The 19,737-nt window shown below is 40.6% G+C and overlaps 1 protein-coding gene across 1 annotated transcript; it reads right to left on the reverse strand.

The window, feature by feature from the left end:
• Window positions 1-345: 345 nt before the first annotated feature.
• Window positions 346-6,878, reverse strand: IL26 (interleukin 26). The gene is made up of 5 exons (XM_087764053.1): window positions 6,708-6,878; window positions 6,267-6,323; window positions 4,681-4,812; window positions 518-583; window positions 346-432 (listed from the first exon to the last, which is right to left on the reverse strand). Exons 1-5 carry the CDS (start codon window positions 6,876-6,878, stop codon window positions 346-348), a joined length of 513 nt encoding a protein of 170 aa, XP_087620179.1.
• Window positions 6,879-19,737: the final 12,859 nt, after the last annotated feature.

Here is a 19,737-nt window from a genome sequence, read left to right on the forward strand (position 1 = left end):
TGTCTGATCTGCACGGTATCAGATTTCAAGTTACGCTCGTGCAATGTGTCCAGGGGCTGCCCGCGAGGCAGATGGCAGGCAGGCAGGACAAGAAGTACATCATGCGGTAATGGCTCCGGAGGCTGCTCTCATACTACAGGACAGGCGTAGCTGCTATGCCAGGCCAACCATGAAAGCTCTTGAAAATCCCTCTTTATGCCACTGTATTACAGAGGCTTTCCTTCAGTGGGACGGAGTTACTGCCAGGCCCATTGTACATCCAGCTCTCGGTTGATTTTCAGGCCTTTTGGGTAAGGATCTGTTCTTAGCACAGAAGCAGCGTGTTGTCTGTTGCTTCCTCGTTCTTCATACGATGGTTTGTATGTAGGCCTGAATCCAGGGAAGGAGAATATCCAGCTCATGGATAGCCTTGTAGATTCCCTTCTCTCCAAGCTGTCGAGAAGATAAAGATGTTAGAAAAGAAACCACCCACAGCCCTTGAACAGTGCAGCTGGGAGCCAGCACCTCCTGCTCTTACCTTACGAAATGTTTTCCTTAATTTTTTGACTGCAGAAGTTAACCTTGTGGATGGAGCACATGGAAGCTGAAGGGATGAGAAGAAACCAAAAGAGCTTGTTGCAGCAAAGATGCTGATGTAAAGACATAGTGGTGAGGAAGAGTCCAACCCACAGTGTGGCACCATAGGACTACTGGTAAAATGTGTGAACGCAGCATTGTTTCAGCACCTCCTGCTACTACAAATGTGTTGTTTCACCTGTGTGCTTCCTGGAAAGTTGTGTTCACAGCACAAAAAACTGTAATATGAGTGCCACTAAGCCTTCTTATTAAACACTTTCTATTTATCTCGGGGATCTTTACATCAGTTGCAGTCACAGCTTTTGTACAGTGCAGCCTAGCTCTAAGATTCAAGGCCCTTTAACTTTGAACCTTTAAAGAAGGCGAGGCTAAGGGCCAAAGACCTTTGCAAAGCACAGAGGGCAATTTTGCACATTTTGGCAATCCTTCAAATATGTTTATAAAGTTAATTTATGCTTCCCCATATTTTTCTGCCCATTTCTCCACTGTCTGGCTAATTACGGGCTAATCCTACACCCTTTTGTCAAGCTAAGTTTTCCATTAAGATCACTGGAAGTTTTGCCAGCAAGACCCTACACAGCTCCCAGGCATCCCATCCAAACCAGTCAACAATGTCTTACTTGTAAGTTCTGGCATCCCTCTACCCCCACGGTGATATCAGAGACACAGGACTCCATTATCACTGCAAGATTTAAGTTGGAAGCTGGTTTTAGGAAGGAAAGGGTTGATCAGTTCATCCTACAGGACTCGAAGGCTGCACCCTGGGTTTAACCCAGCCAGCCAATGCACATTGGGTCGGTGCTCCAGCCCAGAGGGCTGCCAGGAATGGGAATGGCCCCAGGGTGCCCTGCTGGGCTCGGCCCTGTCCTCACCACCCAGCTCTGATGGCCAAAACTGGTCCAGCTGGGCTTTCTGGAGCTGCCTGGCTGAACTCTCTGAGCAGCACAGCTTGCTGACTCTTCAGCTCTCCAGGCTTTCCACAGGGAGAATTATTCTTTCAGGGAAAAAATGGAAAAATCTGATGTTTTCCAACATACAAACAAGGACAACATGTTTGAAAAGGCAAAAGGTCCTGAACTCATATGAAAAGAGGCGACTCTACTAAAATGGATGGTTAGTTCGTCTTTCTACCTCACACAGGGGTTTTAAAAAGAAACAACAAACATTTTCTCTTTCAAGTCACCTTTTGTGCTTCTTAAAGTCACTTCACAGGATGAAAGTACAATTAAAAACAACTTTAATTTTTAAACCTTTAAAAATCTTCTAACTAGGGCAGTTCTTTTTGACTTTGGGGCTTTTTTTTTTTTAAGGTCAGCTTGTACAATGCCGATTTCCACAGAAATCATTTGGTGGCAGAACTGACCTTAACTGACTATGCTGGCTTGAGTGGTAACACACATTACAAACTCTGTTCTTCCTGCAAAAAGAGCAAGTAAAGAAATGAGCAAGCAAACAAATGAGCAAGCAAGTAAGCTTGCTTATTGCGAGAGATGCTGCAATCTCTGCCAGAGGTCTACAAGCTCTGCCTACGATAATAGAGCAATGGTTAAAAATCCTGCAGTGAATATATTGCCTTTCTGCACTCCACTCAAATGCAAGGAAAAGCTTCTGTAATCTGCTACTGAGGCAGGAACATAAGTCCATCCTCAGAAGCGACTTCATACTGTTCTCGGCACTGTTGCCGGCTCAATAGGGTACATGAAGAAGTAAACAGGCTTTTGCTGAGGCCAGTGGTGCTGCAGGTGGATGCTCCCAGTGTTCAAGAAAAAATATCTGTTCCTTTTACCATGCAGTCATACTCTAAATGAAAGGGCTTGATTTCACTGCAGAAAAAGAATTTAGAGATTTTAGTACCTATGTGTTTTTGAAAAAACAGGGCTCAGGCTCCTAAGTCATTGGAAAATATTAATATTTCCTTGTTTGGACAAAACCAAGAACTAGCAGGGTGAGAATTGTAATAATAATATAGTACAAATTCTTTGGAAGTGGTTTGGAGACAAATAGTGTTAGGATTTTTAAATAACATGCCCGTCTCTAGCTGGCTGAATTAGACCCTCAGTTTATGAAAAGAATACAGGGTGGGTATATATATAAAGGTGTCACTGTTTCCCTCAGTTGTATAAAGAACTTTGTCCTTGAAAGGTAACAAATTCATTACATAAGTATGTCGCTATGGTGGAAATCCTTTCTATAAACATCTTAGAACTCAACTAGATAATAAAAATCAAAGAGCTTGTGTAGATGGACGAATGAGTTTGCTAATTTATTGAGGAATAACCTGATGGAGAAATCCCAAACTTAGTATTAGCAAAGGGTCCATTACTTTCATTCTGTTCACAGTTTCTATTATTCTTTCATGTGGTTTTGTATCGTTGGCTTTGAATTAATACAAATACTTTAAAAAATATTAGTTTCCAGAAACGGGATGTCTCCTAGAAAATCAGGACAAGCCGTCATTTCTCAAAGAGCTATTGTTTTTCTGCTACTAGAGGAAGTCTTTTCTCTCCTAATAGTATTTTTTAAGATCCAGAAATGTAAATTATGTTTAGACTTGCGTTGGGTAGAACACTGGCACTAATTATGAAAAATAATGCAGGAACTTTAAGAAATGTGCAACATTTTGTCTCCATACAGCACAGAAGTAAATGTATTACTAAGTTACATAGCGAGCTCCAGTCACTGATGGTATTTCAGAATAACTGATATTCTGAATTCAGTCACAGTTGACAGTCTGAACTCCTCCGTGTGTACTGGCACTTGTATAGGGTGCAATTGCTTTTCCAGACAATAATGAATTCTCTGTAAAGTAATATATATAATACAGCATAGAATATCTGGAATTTTGACAGACACAGATAACCACAGCAGCGTGCTGAATGCTGCGAATAATGACTGTAAATTGCAACAGTTTAGCATGATTTTAAATGAAAACTCTGGAAGCTGGTAGAGTTTTCTCCCACTGAGATTTGAATCTTTTTACATTATACAAATATTCTGGTTGTGTTCTGAGCTATAGCACTGCAAAGAGATCTCTGAAGCTGCTTATTCTTGCATTGCAAATATTCGTGTGCATGTAGAGCCAATGTCCCTTTCTTCCATGCTACCACACAATTCAGATTAGACAAAGTTTTAATTCATTAACATTTCCTTGACTTCTCATCCTGTCCTCACTTTTTAAAATTACTATAGACATTTGCCTGGATATCCATGGCTATATTTCACCCTAAGTGACATTCCACTTTTTGGGACACTGTGACTTGTGAGGACTGCAGGTTTAGGGGAGGAAAAAAAATAGCCATAGGACATCAGGTTTTAAGGCACACCCTGTTGTTATTCGTCTACCCTTAAAAACAGGACAAGAAGAGAAATGATCCACAAGTGACAGTGTTGTCTTAGCATCATAGTATGTTAGTATGCATATTTGCATGGGCAGAAGTGTGCTTTAACTGTTGTCCTGTTATTCACAGGGTGGGATGATGACACAGCGTTGGTAAAAGTGCCTCTTCCCTGGGACACCTGGGTCCACTCTAGGGACATTTTGCCAGTGGGCAGCATCACTCCCTGACAACCTGCTCCAACTGCGGGTATACCCAACGCATGGAAACTGCTCCAATATGCTTCATAATTGCAGTCCCTGCTTACTCATGAGACACCACCAGCTCTTTCAAAATTCAGTACAGAGGAGCAGAGATGACATGTGAGTAAAGATTACACACGTCCAGTGGGTATGCTGTTGAAGAAGGAAAGCATAACCAGTGTTACACCGTGGAAACTTGAGGAGCCACATTTCTCCCTGTGAGTACCCTGTCTCTTTGCGGCTTTGGTGCTGAGAGGACAGCACAAGGTGACATCAGCATCAGGGAAGTGGCTTGTCTCCATGGTATCTCCACCACCTTGCCCGCTCCCCGCAGGCTCACTCTGGGAGGAAACAAGTGGTGTTAAACTTCCCCGGCCCCAGCGGGGAAGCCCTCGGGAAGTTGGGTCCTCTGTAATGTGGGGCACACTGTGACTCTGAGTCACCCTCTCCACCTGCAGAAAAACTGTGGTGGAGCCCTTCTCTAACCTTTCAGCTGGACAAAGTTTGGCTGTCAGGAATATACTCACACAGGCATTCATGTTCGCTTGCAGGACCTGGAAGGCACTAATAATGTACAGCTTGTCATTTCCTACTCCAAGATGACTGAAAACATTTTTCACGTAGAAGGAGAGGAGCTGATCTCGAACACTGCAGTTTGTCTGAAAACAAAGCAAGTAAGGAGTTGCCAAATGAAAACCTCACAAGTCAACTTCAGCCTAAAACCTCAGCCTCATAAAAATATGTGTTTAGAAAGCATATAATCAATAAAAACGTTTTCATGAATTTTACTATCCCATTGGATTGCTTCCTTTTTCTTAAACAGCTCAATGTACCCCTGTGGTTTCTGAAGGAAAGGCAAGAGGAGGCTGTGCTGGCAGCCAAAGGAGTATTGGTAAGACCAAACGTGAACAGAAGTCACAGCAACAAATCTATTTAACAAACAAAGAATAAATGGAAGATAAATTGAGGACTTAAGTGAGACCATCTTGATCAAATTGTAGGAGTCATTGTGGGTGTCATTGTCCCGTTCCTCCGTGTCAATGTCTCATACCATTCAAGATGCTGTAGAATATCCCACCCATCTCCAACTGCTGCTCCAGAAGAGACCGGTCATCCTGTACACCCTGTGTCATATCTGCCTGCCCTGTGGGATCTCTTGGATACCCAAAGGTATTTGAAATGGCTATATTCTTATTTTTAGGCAATGGAACCAAGTATCAGGTGTAAAATTTCCACAGGAGGAAGATTAAGCCACCCAAATGCAGGTGTCCCTGTGTAGGTCCCACAGGCAAGCAAGAAGCCTTCAGTCCCAAGGTAATCAATGAGATCCAGGGGAGTTCAAAGGCCAGTAGGTCTCTACTTAAGGATAAACTGACTCAGTTAGCCCTGCTGACTAGATCTCTGCATTAAGCAAGTGAAAATATCTCACACACTTGTAGTCACTTACAAATAGGCACCCCAAGTTTAGTGTCTCCCTCCCATGCTGAATCACACTGGGGAACTCTGATCTCCCTCTTCCAGTGCACCTGCAGAGATCAAAGCCCAAAGCAGCGACTTGGGTGTCCTGGCTGCTCTGTCGCATCCCTGGGCTATCCATGGTACCACACACCCTCAGCAGAAGGTGTCTCAGCTGCTGGGATGGCCGCTGTGGCTCTGGCCCTCATGTGAATGGGTTGGTGCCTGGAAAGCATTGCTGGGGAGGATCGCATGCAGCCAAGCGCTCACAGGAGGAGCAAGTGCTACGACAAGCACGCTCCTTCCCCAACACGGCAGACACCCTTACCCCAAGTCTCCTGGCAGAGCACCACTGCAACGACCTAGAGAGAATTTTCTCCAGCCAGGCTTTCCAAATCCACCTCTTTCTCCCCGTACCACGTTCAACTCTCCCCTTGTGTCCCAGAGGAAAATCCGTTTCTATGGGGCAGAGATAACACTCTTCCTCTAAGCAGAGGACTTCATTAAACATATGACTCTCATAAATACAATGTCCTTCCCAATAAAAAACACATGATTTTTGGGTCGGCTGTCATTCCTTTTGACCATGCATTCCTATCTCTACTGACCAAAGGAAAATCAAAGTAAGAAAATGGAAAACCAGTAGTATAAATCTTACCATGAACAGCACTTTTGTTGTCTTTTTAAGCAGTCTTGTGTTCTTGATGAGATCCTTCTGTAAAATATAATGTGCTAGTATTAATTAACCAAAGCAGAGGAAGGGATACACAGTTTTAAGTCTGGTTTGTACAAAAACTTAGTAGTAATAATAATAATCATCATCATTTTATTCAGATGTAGGATGAGGACTCAGCAAACCTGTGTTCCAATCCCAACTTAGCTACAAACTTCTTCCGTGGCAAACTGCTTGGCAAACTCATCCCACCACTCTATGCATCTTCCTTTTTCCCATCTTTACAAAAGGAGCAGCGACATTACCCTGTCACTCAGGACTGTAGAGATCACTTGGCTTATTAAAGTTTCCAGGTGCTCAGTAATGAAACAGGTGAAGAAGCATCTATAAATAAAATAAACTTTTCAACTAGTGGGATCAACTTACAGGAACAGATGATTTTAAACTAGTTGCCTTGATATACAGGTTCTCTGTCACTTGAGAGAGGAGTCCTTTTCGGCAGGTATGATTTCCTGTAGGTGACTTTTTGCCTTCCACAGTGAAAAGACAAAGCAGAACTAAAAAACGCCCAGATCTGAAAATAGAATATACTTTCATCTTCGCTCCCAAATCTTCGTGCCTCTATAGTCACAGCAGCGTATGTGATACAGCAAGACTGGTTAGATGACAGAGGTTAACCTAATTTTGTTAACCCTCAAAGCAGCTTCTGCACTGAGATGCTCACGTAGATAACCTATTGCTCATGTGCTGGCTGATCAGTATTGTTGCTGTGCTTTTTTATACATCTTGCTCCACTTTCAACAAATTTGACCACAGTCATCTGTGACGTTTTTCTAAATGATATCTCCATATTTACTGGCAGCAGGGTCAAGGTTTCCAAGAAAGAAGAACTTCCCTCTCATGTGAGAAGTCTTCTTTCATTTAAGTGGTGGTCAAGTGAGGAAAAAGTAGTTGAGCTGGTTAGTTTGGTTTCGTAAAAAAAGTATACCAAATGTGTGAATTTTTTTTTTTTATTTTTCCACAAAACCTTATGGCAGCACTTTTCTGAAAGGTAATGGTGCGGAGAGAAAAAAATCTTTGCTAATTTACCCCAAGAAGCATTAGAAAATCAGTTATCTGTAAGGAAGTTGGATGGCACTGCCTTTAAAATTCACTGTCCAGTGTTTGAGAATTGTTTTGTTTCAGGGGTACAGCAGCTAGTAGCAAAGGAGTTTACTGCTTATTTTAATCTCTGTAATTAGTTTTTTGCCAGGGCAGAATTTGCCCCAGTAGAAGCAGCAGACTGTTTAGTGTGGAAGGGAGAGCTCCAGGGAGGGCTCTGTTCAAGGACCAGAGCATGCCTGGCTGTCAAGTTGCCTCATGAGCCTGCTAAAAGCCACAGGCACTGTGAAATAATGTGCAAGGTCCCAGCATACCCACCATGGATGTGGTAAAAGTAAACCCCTAGAGTCAGATGGTCACTCTTCTACAGAGTTGCTCAAACAGGGATTGAGCCTGTTTCTGAGACAGCCAGATGTTGAGGGTTTCTCAGGTACCACTCCAGACATACAAGGAACATCACACTAAGGATAGACTTGGAAATGCTGAAGTGACACCAGCAATGTGAGGCTGTTAAGCCAAAGAAGGATATAAGTCAAATGTCAAGACCCCTGGGACTGGCTGAGGTGTATGCAAGAAGAGGGAGAAAGCAGTTTTTGGTCCAGCATAGCAATACTTCAGCCTACAGTGATACTATTTTTGTTGGAAGTAAAAGCAAGCTCTTGAAATGTTCACCCAGGACAGAGTTTTTTACTCCTTTACTATTTCAAGAGCAACACAGAAGGCCTTAATCAAATCATAGAAAATTATTTAAACTACAACTGATACCACTCAAAGGGACGTTGAGTTGCCAGGGCCAGCAGCAGAGCTGTATACCCCTCTATGGCACCACCAGCACACTTGTGCCATGTGCCAGCATGAGCTGGCTTTGGGAGGAAGAAGGGTGAGATAAGCTGAATAATAAACCCACCCAGCCTTGATCCCACTGGACATTTACACAAACAAACATGCATGCAGCCTCCAGGCCAAGCTGGACTCACATCCAGCTTCAAGGATCCCACCTGTAACAGCTCTGGGAATTGTATTTTACTACAGGACCATCCATGCATCCCAGTAGCTTCACCAGCACTGAAGTGCTGATGCGGTCCAGGGACAAAGAGGACCAACAAGAGGAGCAGGGCTTAGACTTTTGGAAAATGGAGATGATGGAGACCACCTGAGGCCCTATATGCATTTTAGTGCTCATTTGACCTGTGATCTGTACTTAAACTCTCTAAATGCTGTCAGGCTTGCCAGATGAGGTGCACCTAACCTCAGCAGACAAGGTATGTGGACAGCAGATTAGCCACTTTCTCCTAGTTTGTTCCTAGAAGAGGATCTTGGGCGACAGTAAGAGTAGAGTCAGAATGCAAAACTGCCTTGGGTTGCCTAAGGTGTGGTACTCCCTGGTCAACAGTTTTCCTCTAAATGGAATAAACGGGTCACGTAGCCAGTCTGTAATGGTTTTTCAGAAGAAAATCAATAATTTTCAATATCTCTGAAACTTCTGATGTTGCTGGAAAACCCTTGAGCCCACAAGTTTCATTTTGTCTGTTCTGTGAGCTCCTGTCACCATGCTTAGAGGGCTGCAGCAGTGACACTGTTCCGTTGGGCTTTAGAGACCTCCACACGTGAATCAGCAAACATCTTACTGAATTGGCCAGCTTTTCAAATGAGTGGCGTAAAAGGATGCAGATGGATGCAGATGCATGGTGATCATATTTTAAATAAATACATAAAAAGGAAATAGGGCTTTCCTATCTTTCCTGCCATAGAAGGATGGTGGGTACTCTTTAATATTGAATCCTGTAAAATGAGTTACACTTCCACCTTTTTTGTTATGCTGACTTAATTACTAGTCAGAGAATAGTGAATATTCTTTAACTTTCTCATCCATTACTTGTCAGAACAAAGATGGTCTTTTCTTTTGGGGTCTCGTATAGTGCTTTGTACACTGGGTTTTAGTGCCACTTTAGCACTCAGACATAATTATAGTATAAATAGTATAGAATACCAAAGTACCGGTATTATTCAGTATTTTAAAGTTATATGAAGCAGAGGAAGAAATGAATTTAGGGACTCCAGCCCTTTTAACAACGAAGACAGAAAAGATCTGCAAAGCTTTCTATGGGCAGTGGAACTGATATATCCAGAGCCACTCTGAGGACAACAACAAAACACGCCACCAAGCATGTTGACTTCCAGACCTAGGCTGGGAACCACAGGAGCTCAAGGAGACTGTCCCAAAGGAAATATGCTCTCTCCATATGAAAAGTTTTAGATGTACGGTATCAATGAATACTTAAGGAACGATACAATACTGATAACACATGCAAAGGTCATGCGTTACATTAATACAAAATGTGTACATTTTATGATCATGAGAATGAAAGAGAAAGAAAATAACTAAGAAAAAAGAATAAGAAAAACTAACAGAGTAGTCAACTTACTAGAGAAGAAAGTCTTGCCTGATTTACCCTGGCTAGGGACTAAGTTTCAAAGGCGGCTGTTTGTGACCTGTGCTCCACATGAGTGCATGAGACCACCAGCCTGGAGAAGATCCTTCACTGTCTTATTGTGAACCATGGAATTGTCTTGATCTATATGAGTTCAGTAGACATTATTAATATTAAATTCTCTTGACCTATGTAGAATGAACAGATACATCTAGCACTGCTGCAAAGTTCTGTTAGTCTCTTTAAGGTAGTAATCATATCTACTGGTTGTTTTGCAGCTTAATTGGCTTTCTGATCTTCATCCATAAAAAGCCTTGTCTAGTTTCTTACTTCTGAATCTTCTCACCTTTCACATTTTCTGTTTATTTTATTTCCTGTTAGTATAGCTAGAACTAAATTAGTTGTGTGCTTCCTATAAACGTTACTCATGTTTGCTTAGCTGCTGCTAATGTTATGCTGTCTCTTAAGACTATTCTCTACTATTTCTTTTGTTCCCTTATCCTGTTTAATTTACTTTGGTCTTCTGAAAAATAATAGGTCTACATGAAGAGCTGCATTATTTGTGCTCAGAAATGTGATTTGATGAGTAACAATGAAGTCTAGTGAGATTTTCCAATAAAACTGAGGGTGACAATACTACTGTAGGACATAAGAAACTGAGATACCTTAAAGCCTCCATTGGAGAGAGAAGTTTGGAGTGGAGCAGCTCCTAGCATCCAAAACTGGTTCTGCAATTTTCTGAACATGGTTGTAATGAACATAGGCACATAGGTAAGCACAAAATACCCACCAGTGTTTAAACACTGTTTCTTGCAATCTTCTATTATCATAATAGGAACCTTTAAAGCTGCTATTGATTTTGTACAATTACTGAACAATTATGAGCCAATTTTTCAGACACGGGTACCTAAATTACCCATGCAAACTCAGCACGTAGGGACCCAACGATTCACTACCATCAGCTTCAATAGTCGTAAACGGCAGGGGAACAACAGAATAGCGTGAACAGATGGTACTAGCAGCTCCTGCTTAAATATTGTACATACACTGCTCTGGTTAGGAAAAAACCCCTACATAACTGAAAGTGGGACAGTGTAAAGAAAGCTAAAAACGTTGGATGCCTAGTTTTGGGTATCAGTCCGGTGCCTTTCTCATCCCTAACTATGAAATCACTACACTTGTTCCCATGACACACCCACACTACATGGTGCCTGTGCGGGTGCTCCTCAGCTGCCTTTGTAGATAAGCAACAAAGGTTAAGGTTGGAAGCAACTTCTGGAGGTCACCTTGTCCAACCCTCCTACTCAAGCAGGGCTACATAGAGCCAGTTGCCCAGGGTTGTATCCAGTCAGGTTTTGAATATCTCCAAAGATGGGACTCCACAACCTCTCTGCGCAACCCGTGCCAATGTTTGGTCACCCTCACAGTAAAAAAATTGTCTTATTGTGTTCAGATGGAATTTCATGCATTTTAATTTGTGCCTGTTGCCTCTTGTCCTGTCGCTGGGCACCACTGAGAGGAGCCTGGCTCTCTTCTTTACTCCCCCCCTCAGGTATTTATACACATTGATAAGGTCACCCTGACCGTTCTCTTCTCCAGGCTGAAGAGTCCCAGCTCTTGCTGCCTCTCCTCAGATGAAAGATGCTTCAGCCCCTTAATTATCTCTGCGGCCCTCCACCACCAGGACCACATATTCACCACACTCAGAATTTTTTCACTCTATGCCTTAGACAAACTTCATAAAATTTTTAAGGCATTAAGTAAAGCAGAAATCAGACTCAAACCTAGATGAAGAAGACAAACCAAACCAAAAAAAAAAACCCAAACCCAAACCAAAACCGAAGCCCAATTACATTTCCTCTGGGCATTTGCATCTCTTTGCACTTTATGAGTAACATCTTTTGAGTAAGCCTCAAATGTGAATTGCTATAAGACATACTGTTAATCTCCTCTCACCTTCAAGAAATGGCACAGACTGGTTCAAGTGGTGGATCTCCCTGTGCGGCTGGCCTGGTTCTGTGTTTCGGTTTGGTGACAGATGGCTGACAATTGTCTGTCAAGCTAGTTTTACTTCAGTCATCTGATATGAAGGTCCCAGCACATTCAGTCTTTTCAGAGATGGATTACAGAGTATATTCAGGGTCCAGTTTGAAATCACCAAGGTACTAAACCCACAATTTTCCCTCTGTGCACAGAAAATAGACAAGAGTTTAAGCTTTCAAAGGAGTAGTAATTTTTATGGCCAACGATTAGCTACTCTGAAAGAATGCTCAGCGCTCCCTGAGTATCTTCAAATGGCTCCAGCTGTGTAATTAAAGTCAGTAATCACTTCATGGCTAGACATGGAGCTAAATTTGACATAAAACCTTTATGTATGTAGCCTTTACTAGTCACATTCTTGTAGTCTGATGGGTAGACCGCTCTTTGAGAAAAGAGATTATGAAAGAAAGAGATATGAAAAAGTGTTCGAGTATATTCACTTCGTTCCCGTCAACCAGTCAAGTGATCTCACTTAACGACAGTGATTCAGTACCCAAACTCTTTAGAAAACACTTGTCTGCTACCACCAAACTCACACTAGGAAATCCCTGTACAGCGGTATTTCTGCAGAGTGTACAGATGTGCTCAGCAATAACAGACAGCTCAGCTTGCCCACGTAGGCAGGCGGCTATTCCAAACTCTTCATTTTCTCTTGTGACATAGAGGAGTGTTCAAGAGTCTGTGACCTGCTTTCTCCTGTAATTTCATCATGGCTTTATAAAAAGGCTGTACTAAAATTATGAAAGGAAAAAGCAAATCGGCCTGGTTCTGGGGGAGGAGGATGCCCACAGCTGCTAGGCTAGTAGAAGTGGGTCAGTTTACATAGCACCACTCTTATACTGAAAAGCTTCTCTCTCTTTCTACCTTTGTGCACCATTTTTCAGTTTTCTCTCTCCCCCTGATTTTTTTAACCCTTCTTGCCTGCTTCTCTTTTCAAATTTAATTTTTAAAGGTTTTTCCCCTCTGTATTCTTAATCCAGGACATCCCTGAGCATCTTGGCAATGCCAACACAGGGTGCCCATACGGCTTTATGAATAATGTCAACTGGGAGCTGGGCTAAAAGATTGTGAAACTGCAGAAACTACAGCCTCCATCCCGGAAAGATTTCTTGGTGTTGGAAAAGGACATTATTTAAGACGTTAATTGAGCAGACCACTCAGAGGTGGCTGTGTCACTAATGTAAAGTCCTGTGAGAAACAAATTTTGAAATGCAATTTAAAATAGTAATGAAATAGAATTTCTGGGCAATATTCAGAAACTACAGCGATAAGTTAGGACACACAGAGGTATAAGTAACCTAACCAGGTGCTGGTGAACAATACTGGCATTGAACCTTTCAGCTGGCATGGCCATGTTAACGGCCAGCAGCAAAACATACTACATTAAAAAAAATCATTATAGTTGATCTTTATTGGCAAGAATAGCCTTTCATTTAAAAACCAAAAAAACTATGTAAGAAATGTTTGCTTGCAGTGCATAGTTCCATGGTTGGACTGACTGCCGCATAACAGCTGCGACTTCGGTTCTCCAACAGTACCGCCGGAGAATGAAAGCAAGGGAAGCAACAGCGCGGTAGGAAACAAGATGATATTCCAGAGCATTTTTCTATTGGAGGTGCCATTCTCCCTCCGGTGAACTTAAACCTATTGGTAATAAAGGTGCTTCCCTCAGTTACGTTTCCCTTGGAAGTAGTCCTCAAGCCCTGTGAAGTCTGTGACCTTCAGTCAGAGATTGCTGCCATGGTGCCATCTCCCCAGCTTTTGCTCAATAACCCCTTCATGTCGCTGGGCTTCTCTGCTTCCCACTGTGTAGCTGCCTTCTTTGTGAAGTGGTGCTTTCAATAAATCTCATCAGTAGGGGCATTTTTTTGTGGAAGGTTTACTTATTTAATTATTTAATTATATATCAGATATGATCATATCTGGCACTTTTTTGCTAGAGAAAATATAGGAGCTGAATAATAAATTACTCATGAGAGGTTCATTTTCCAAAGCATGTGAAATCCTGTGGCACAGGCAACATAAATGAGCACTAGAGAAGTTTCTGAGGATGGAGTAAAATCTGGGTTTCTTGTTGGCAGTGTTTATAAAAAAGAGATTGTATTGTAAAGACTCCTAAAAGTCACAGAAAAATAAAATATCATAAAATATAAGTAGCACTTTTAGAGAGAAAGAACGATGCCACATGTCAAAATATGCATTGAGATTTTCACTTCAGATCAGGGAAATTTGGGGGTTCTTTTCCAATTAAATGATGGGGAAACTTTGTGTTACCATCTAAAAGATAGCATTGCTTCTTGCAATTAATATCATTAAATCTAATTCAGCAGATATTAATGATGATAGTGGTTAGATCTAGAAACCAAGGAGATAATAATGAAGTTGATGTTTCCTACATTCCTATTTATTTTAGAAACTTAGGAAAAAGTAAAATACTGGTTATATTTAACATTGGATAGCTTGCTTGTCTAAAGTTTCTCTCTTTAGCCTATTTTTAGACTTTACTCTTTATTTAGTCTGTAAAACAATACGTAAAAACATGCACAATGTTTTAAATTATGGAAGAGATGTTTTAACAAACACTTTCTTTAAGAGCTTCTTAAACATATCAGAAATATTCCATCTCTTAATATTTGTAGATTTAGCAAAGTTTTTAGTGAATCTTTATGTGCAAAATTACAATTAGAGACCTGAGCATTGACTTTACAAACTCCCATACATCTGATTAATTTTGTAATGGTGGCAGAATTTTAAATCATTTAATATGCTTGTAGGAGTGAAGTGCAATTAGAAAGGTGTTGATGTTCTCCATATGGAAAGAGCTACTTTTCATTTTTTAAAACATAAACCCATAATTTCCAGTGAACAACCATGGAAAACTTTTTGGTTTTTTTTTTTTTTACAATTTAATATCAGTACTGGGCTTTCCAATTTTTGAGTTTCCAGGAGAAAATCAACACTTACATAGAAAAACAGCAAAACCATTAATTTCTTCACAAAACCCATTTTCTACCAGCAGAAAAAAAAAAAAATCCAATGGAAAAAGTCTTCCAGTCTTAATCAAAGCTTCAGAGCTACCATTTGCTACAAAAAAACCAAAAAAAAAATCCTTTTCCATCATTCTTCTGATTATTTGTATTTGTTACATCAGCAGAAAGAGGTTAAATCTATATCCTGCTGTATGGACTGGGAAAATCACATGGCAGCCTTCATTTTAATGACTTGTTTCCCATCTCTAATAAAAACTTTCAGTACTTGTACCTATTTGGGAAGAAGCTTTTATCAGTCTCACTGCAAACTTTAGTGAATTTTGACCCAATACCAGACACCAAATAAGCTCTTCAAGGGTTCTAAATTGTTTCTTCACATTTCCAGGTTTAGATTAGATTATTTGAAAGCAAATTTTTCCACATCAGAATTCCTTTCCATGGGAAGGAGCATTTTTCTAGCAGATTTCCCTTCATTCAGCTTAGCAGCTCCATAAAAATCAGAAGATTTGTTGCCTTGATATTCAGCTAACCTGTTTCAAAACTTGCAGGCAAGCCCTGAAAAGTATTCCAGGTGTGAAATGTTTGCCCAAACCTCTGAACATACTGAGGGTTTTTTTTACTAATCTGTCACTTCTGAAAAACAAATATTTATCATATACTCCTGTAGCCACACAGCAAAGAACAGGAGATAGATAATTTATCAATCTGCAACCTTTCTCTTATCTCGGTTCTGATAATGAGGTTACAGCATAAACCTAACCCTCCCAGCCAAACTTCATGCTGCGGCTCTAAGAAATTCTCTGTTTTACTTTTCAGAAGTGTAGAAAAGATGAGTTGCTCCCTTCTTCCTATTTTCAGAGAAACCTCACATATTCGTCTCACCTAAAACACATTCTTTATTATTTATTCATTTCCAATGTCACTGGGTTACTGACATAAACTGAAGTTCATAACTGCAAGTAGTGTAAAAAGTACCAATGGAAAACAGTTAAGAAATGAAAAACGAAATCTAAATTTACGTTCTTACTGCCAAAAGGTTTCCAAAGTAAAATGGCATAAACAAAGCTGCTTGTTTCTGGTTCTTTCTCTTGACAGTAGCTTGACCCATGAGCAACATAACACCCTGAAGTCCACACCTTGGATTTGTCGTGCCCAGCCACAGACCACGGGAGGCTGGATGTCTGAGTCTGTACTCATCATCCGGGCTGATGGAGGGGACCAGGCCTTCAGAGGATGCCACCCCTCATCTGACTAACATCCTTGCTGCTGATGCAGCTAGAGATGGGCTCTGCGGGGACCTGTGGGCAGCACCTCAGAATTTTCTGGCACCAAAGCTAGGGCAGATGACTCATACAAAGCTATTATCAAAATGAGGAAAATTTGTGTGTGTTACCAATTTGTAGGATCAGAGTCTTGGTCACTGATTTGTTTTGTGTTCCCACTCATTGCCCAGAAGTCCTTGGCATGTAACAACCGAATCATTGACAGATTAAAAATGAGAGCATGATGCCAAGGTTGAGCAGCTCCCTGTTTTGGATGCTTCAACCTCACAGGTCGAGTTAAACCAGACACTTCATATGCAAGTAACTGTCTTGCATTTTCTAAGACACACATGGGTCCCGTCAAACCAAGATGCTTTTCTAAACTTAATGAAGGAGCAATGATCGCTGTGTTGAAGTTGACAAGTTAATGCCTACAAAATAATCATATTGTTTGTCAAATGCTGTGCTTGACAAACAAGTATTCTCCATTTTTGACTTATCAGAGTAAAAATGAGCATCAGAGTTGATGATAATCCCTAAATCTGCGATTATCTACCTAAAATCTCAGTTACCCTTTTTTTTTTGTTATAAAAGTATTAAAAAAAGACAGAGAATCTGAATTTTCTTCTGCTATTCAAGACTGGCAGGAGTCACATTATAAAGGATAACTACTAAAGGAGAAAGGTTGGTCAAACCAGAAATTTTAGAGACATATTTGATAAAAAGTATTAACCTAAGACAAAGCCTAGATAGTTCTAGACCAACAAAAAAAAGGTCACTGCAATGAAAAGCAGTGTCTAATCTTTATTTTGGAACCTCTGCTTCCCCAATAAGTGTCAATATATTGGACTTTCTGGAATAAGCCTTTCATTGGAGCAGTCCAATTCATCACTTCCATCTTAACATCTGTGTTGAAATCTTTCATCTTTTCTTTGTAATATAAACTTGATACATGCACAAATGACAAGCCTGATCTTATACACTTTGAAGTCAATAGTTTTGCTTCTATCTTCTGTGGAGCAAGACCAGATACATGATGAGCTAATCCATTGGGGAGTCCTTACACATCAAGAGCTAATGCAAAAGACAAATCAGAAAGTCAATCATCATGATTTTAGACCTTACCACAGATACATGAGTGCCCCATTCCTTTCACAGTTTAATGAACATCATCACCACTCCTTAAATGTGCTGTAGGAGTCAGAAACAACCCTCTTTTGGAAAATAATAAGACAAAATAAACTTTAAATCAGTGCAATTTTGCAGTTTTTGGAAAACAATATCATTTTGCATTCAGTCATTTGAAACTAGGGCTACAATTTCCATTGAAGAATCTTACTGGTTCTTGCAGTAACAACCATACCACAGTTTCAAGTCAGCTAGTCAAAGACATATTTTTCAGTCTCTTTTTTCAAAATATTTCAATTCACATTGCCCTGAGCAAAACAGAAAATGTTTTTAGTTTAGAAGATTTGCCCTTTCTCTTTATTCAATCCTAGAGAAGAAAAATCACCTGATCTTGGAAATATTTAATGCTGTGCCTTAATCCTTCATACTCAAAAAATGTTTACATTTGGGTTTCATGAGTTAATTTGCTGAATAAATGGATAGTTCTTTTCAAAATATTTTTTTTTAATTTCTCCTTAGAGGAGGAAAGATGTAGGAATATCTTCTTTTCTAAACCATTAATCAGTGAATTCTAGATTAAATTATAGCAATTGATATCTGTGAACTTGGCCAGGGATTTGGAATTTAAAGGTTATACAGAGAAAGTGATTTCCTAGACTTCAGAAGAAATCTTTTCACTTACATAGCTGTTTAACACTTTTGCTAGTGGTGAAATTCATACAGTTCATCTGATAAGGTCTGCAGCTGCGTGTTAACCAAGAAAAAGGCGTCACAAATGGATATGTGTTAAGAAGCATGTGTAGCCTCAGAAATGTCATCAGCCTTAGCATAGTTTGTATTTTGTAATTTACCTCACCCAAATAAGACTTCCTAACAAATTCTTGAACAGCGTACAATCCTGGTCTGGATCCCCTGAGAGGCTGCATCACTTTCCATCCTAAATATGTTACTTTATGTAACATGTCATCAGGTATTGCACTGCCAAAAATACTCTGGGTCCCACAGAACTGCATTGTAGGTTTTCCTTCTTTCCAGGGTCGTTACCTTCTTCCTGGCAGCACCATTCATAAGCCTGAGATTGACTGTAATGTCTCTGCCAATCCTGCTTCACATTCGCAGGCCAGTTCTGCTCCAGATTACACCAATTTTACAAACATCCATTGGGTACTGATGATGGCTGTGACTAAAAAGGTTATCAGGCATTTTACTGTTGTTCAGTGCAGTCCATACCTTCTTCAAAGCGGCTAATTGTTTAGCTAATTGTCCTTTAAAGCACAGGCTGACATAATCACATGCCGCTGGTTTACCATCAGGATAGCTTGAGCTCTTTGCGTTGTCTAGAATACACTTCCAGCAGCAAATTGGAAATATCAAGCCTCTATTATTCTAGGTCACTTAAGGAGTATATATTCAGACATTGACTATGTAAATTTCATAACCGAGTAACACTCCATGCAATGTATTTAAGAGACATTTCTTAAACTGTCACCAATACTTACCCAGCAGGATGTGGAAACTTGTATTCATGCTTTGGGTTCCTCTGTCTTCACAAGATCAAGTTTCAGAGGTAGTTTAAGTGTTTTCTAATTATCTGTGTAGCAAAAAAAATGCCTGTTCTGGTCACCCAGTGTACGCGGAGGAAGAGCCAACAAAATGCAAATTTGGCGGTAGGCAACTGTCAATTTTTGCTCAGGAAGAGGTCCTCAAGCCTCTACAATGGAGGTGTTCTCAATGAAGGATGTGGAGCAGGTGCCTTCCCTAACAGTGCCAAGTCAAGGACCTCTGGGAATTGCAAATAGTCCATGACTTGGAGGCAGGGTGAGGAAAGGAAAATAGGGCAACGGAAATTAGAATTGTGTGAACAACCGAGTTCCTCTTCGGTGACCCAACTGAAAAATTAAACCAAAAAAATTCATTTTGGGTCAGCCCAAAGCACTTGTCCAACTCAAAATGAAACAGCACGTTTTGCTTTCAAACCTCTTTTCAACCTTTGAAAGAAAATGTGCATAAAATTCTAAACCAAAACACTGTTTTGAAGCGTAAAACTGAAATATTTTATTTAGAAAATGTCAGAACGAAACATTTCAGCATGATTTTCCTTTTTTGAGCTGTTACTATTGACTGAATTGAAGCCCAGCTTGCCTGACTGAAACTACATCTTTATTTCCTTTTGGTCAGTAATTGTTTGTCCAAGACATTTCCCCTGGTTGTAAGGGAAACCTCCTCTGACTTCTGCTTCCTTTGTCTGTTCAAATCTGACCATCACCCACCATCCTTCACACACCCACAAGTGCCCTGCAAGAAAACCCATGAAGGCAATTCTGCAAAATTTGCTGTGTGGCATTTCCAGGGCTCCAGCTCATGAGGTTTGCATGGTAGAGTCTTCCAGCTGGTGGTTTTCAGGGTTGGAGAAGTTAATAAACAGTTGACGGTTTTTACACCTTTGTGAACAAATAGGTTTTCATCTGGGTTTAGCCCCAGTGTGGAAAGCTTGAGAGATTGA

Source organism: Nipponia nippon, unplaced genomic scaffold (genome assembly GCF_047370975.1).
Source record: "Nipponia nippon isolate SJK-2023a ecotype South Korea unplaced genomic scaffold, ASM4737097v1 scaffold_3, whole genome shotgun sequence".
Classification (NCBI taxonomy): Eukaryota; Metazoa; Chordata; class Aves; order Pelecaniformes; family Threskiornithidae; genus Nipponia; species Nipponia nippon.

Bases quoted from the DNA above. Each gene is read 5' to 3' on its own strand.
- IL26 (XM_087764053.1), bottom strand. From the start codon at position 6,878: ATGAAAGTATATTCTATTTTCAGATCTGGGCGTTTTTTAGTTCTGCTT. The intron at 584-4,680 runs GTGAGTATATTC...TCATCCCTTCAG, and splicing joins AAGCGAACATGAATGCCTGT to CTTCCATGTGCTCCATCCAC. The intron at 433-517 runs GTAAGAGCAGGA...TCTTCTCGACAG, and splicing joins TAAGGAAAACATTTCGTAAG to CTTGGAGAGAAGGGAATCTA.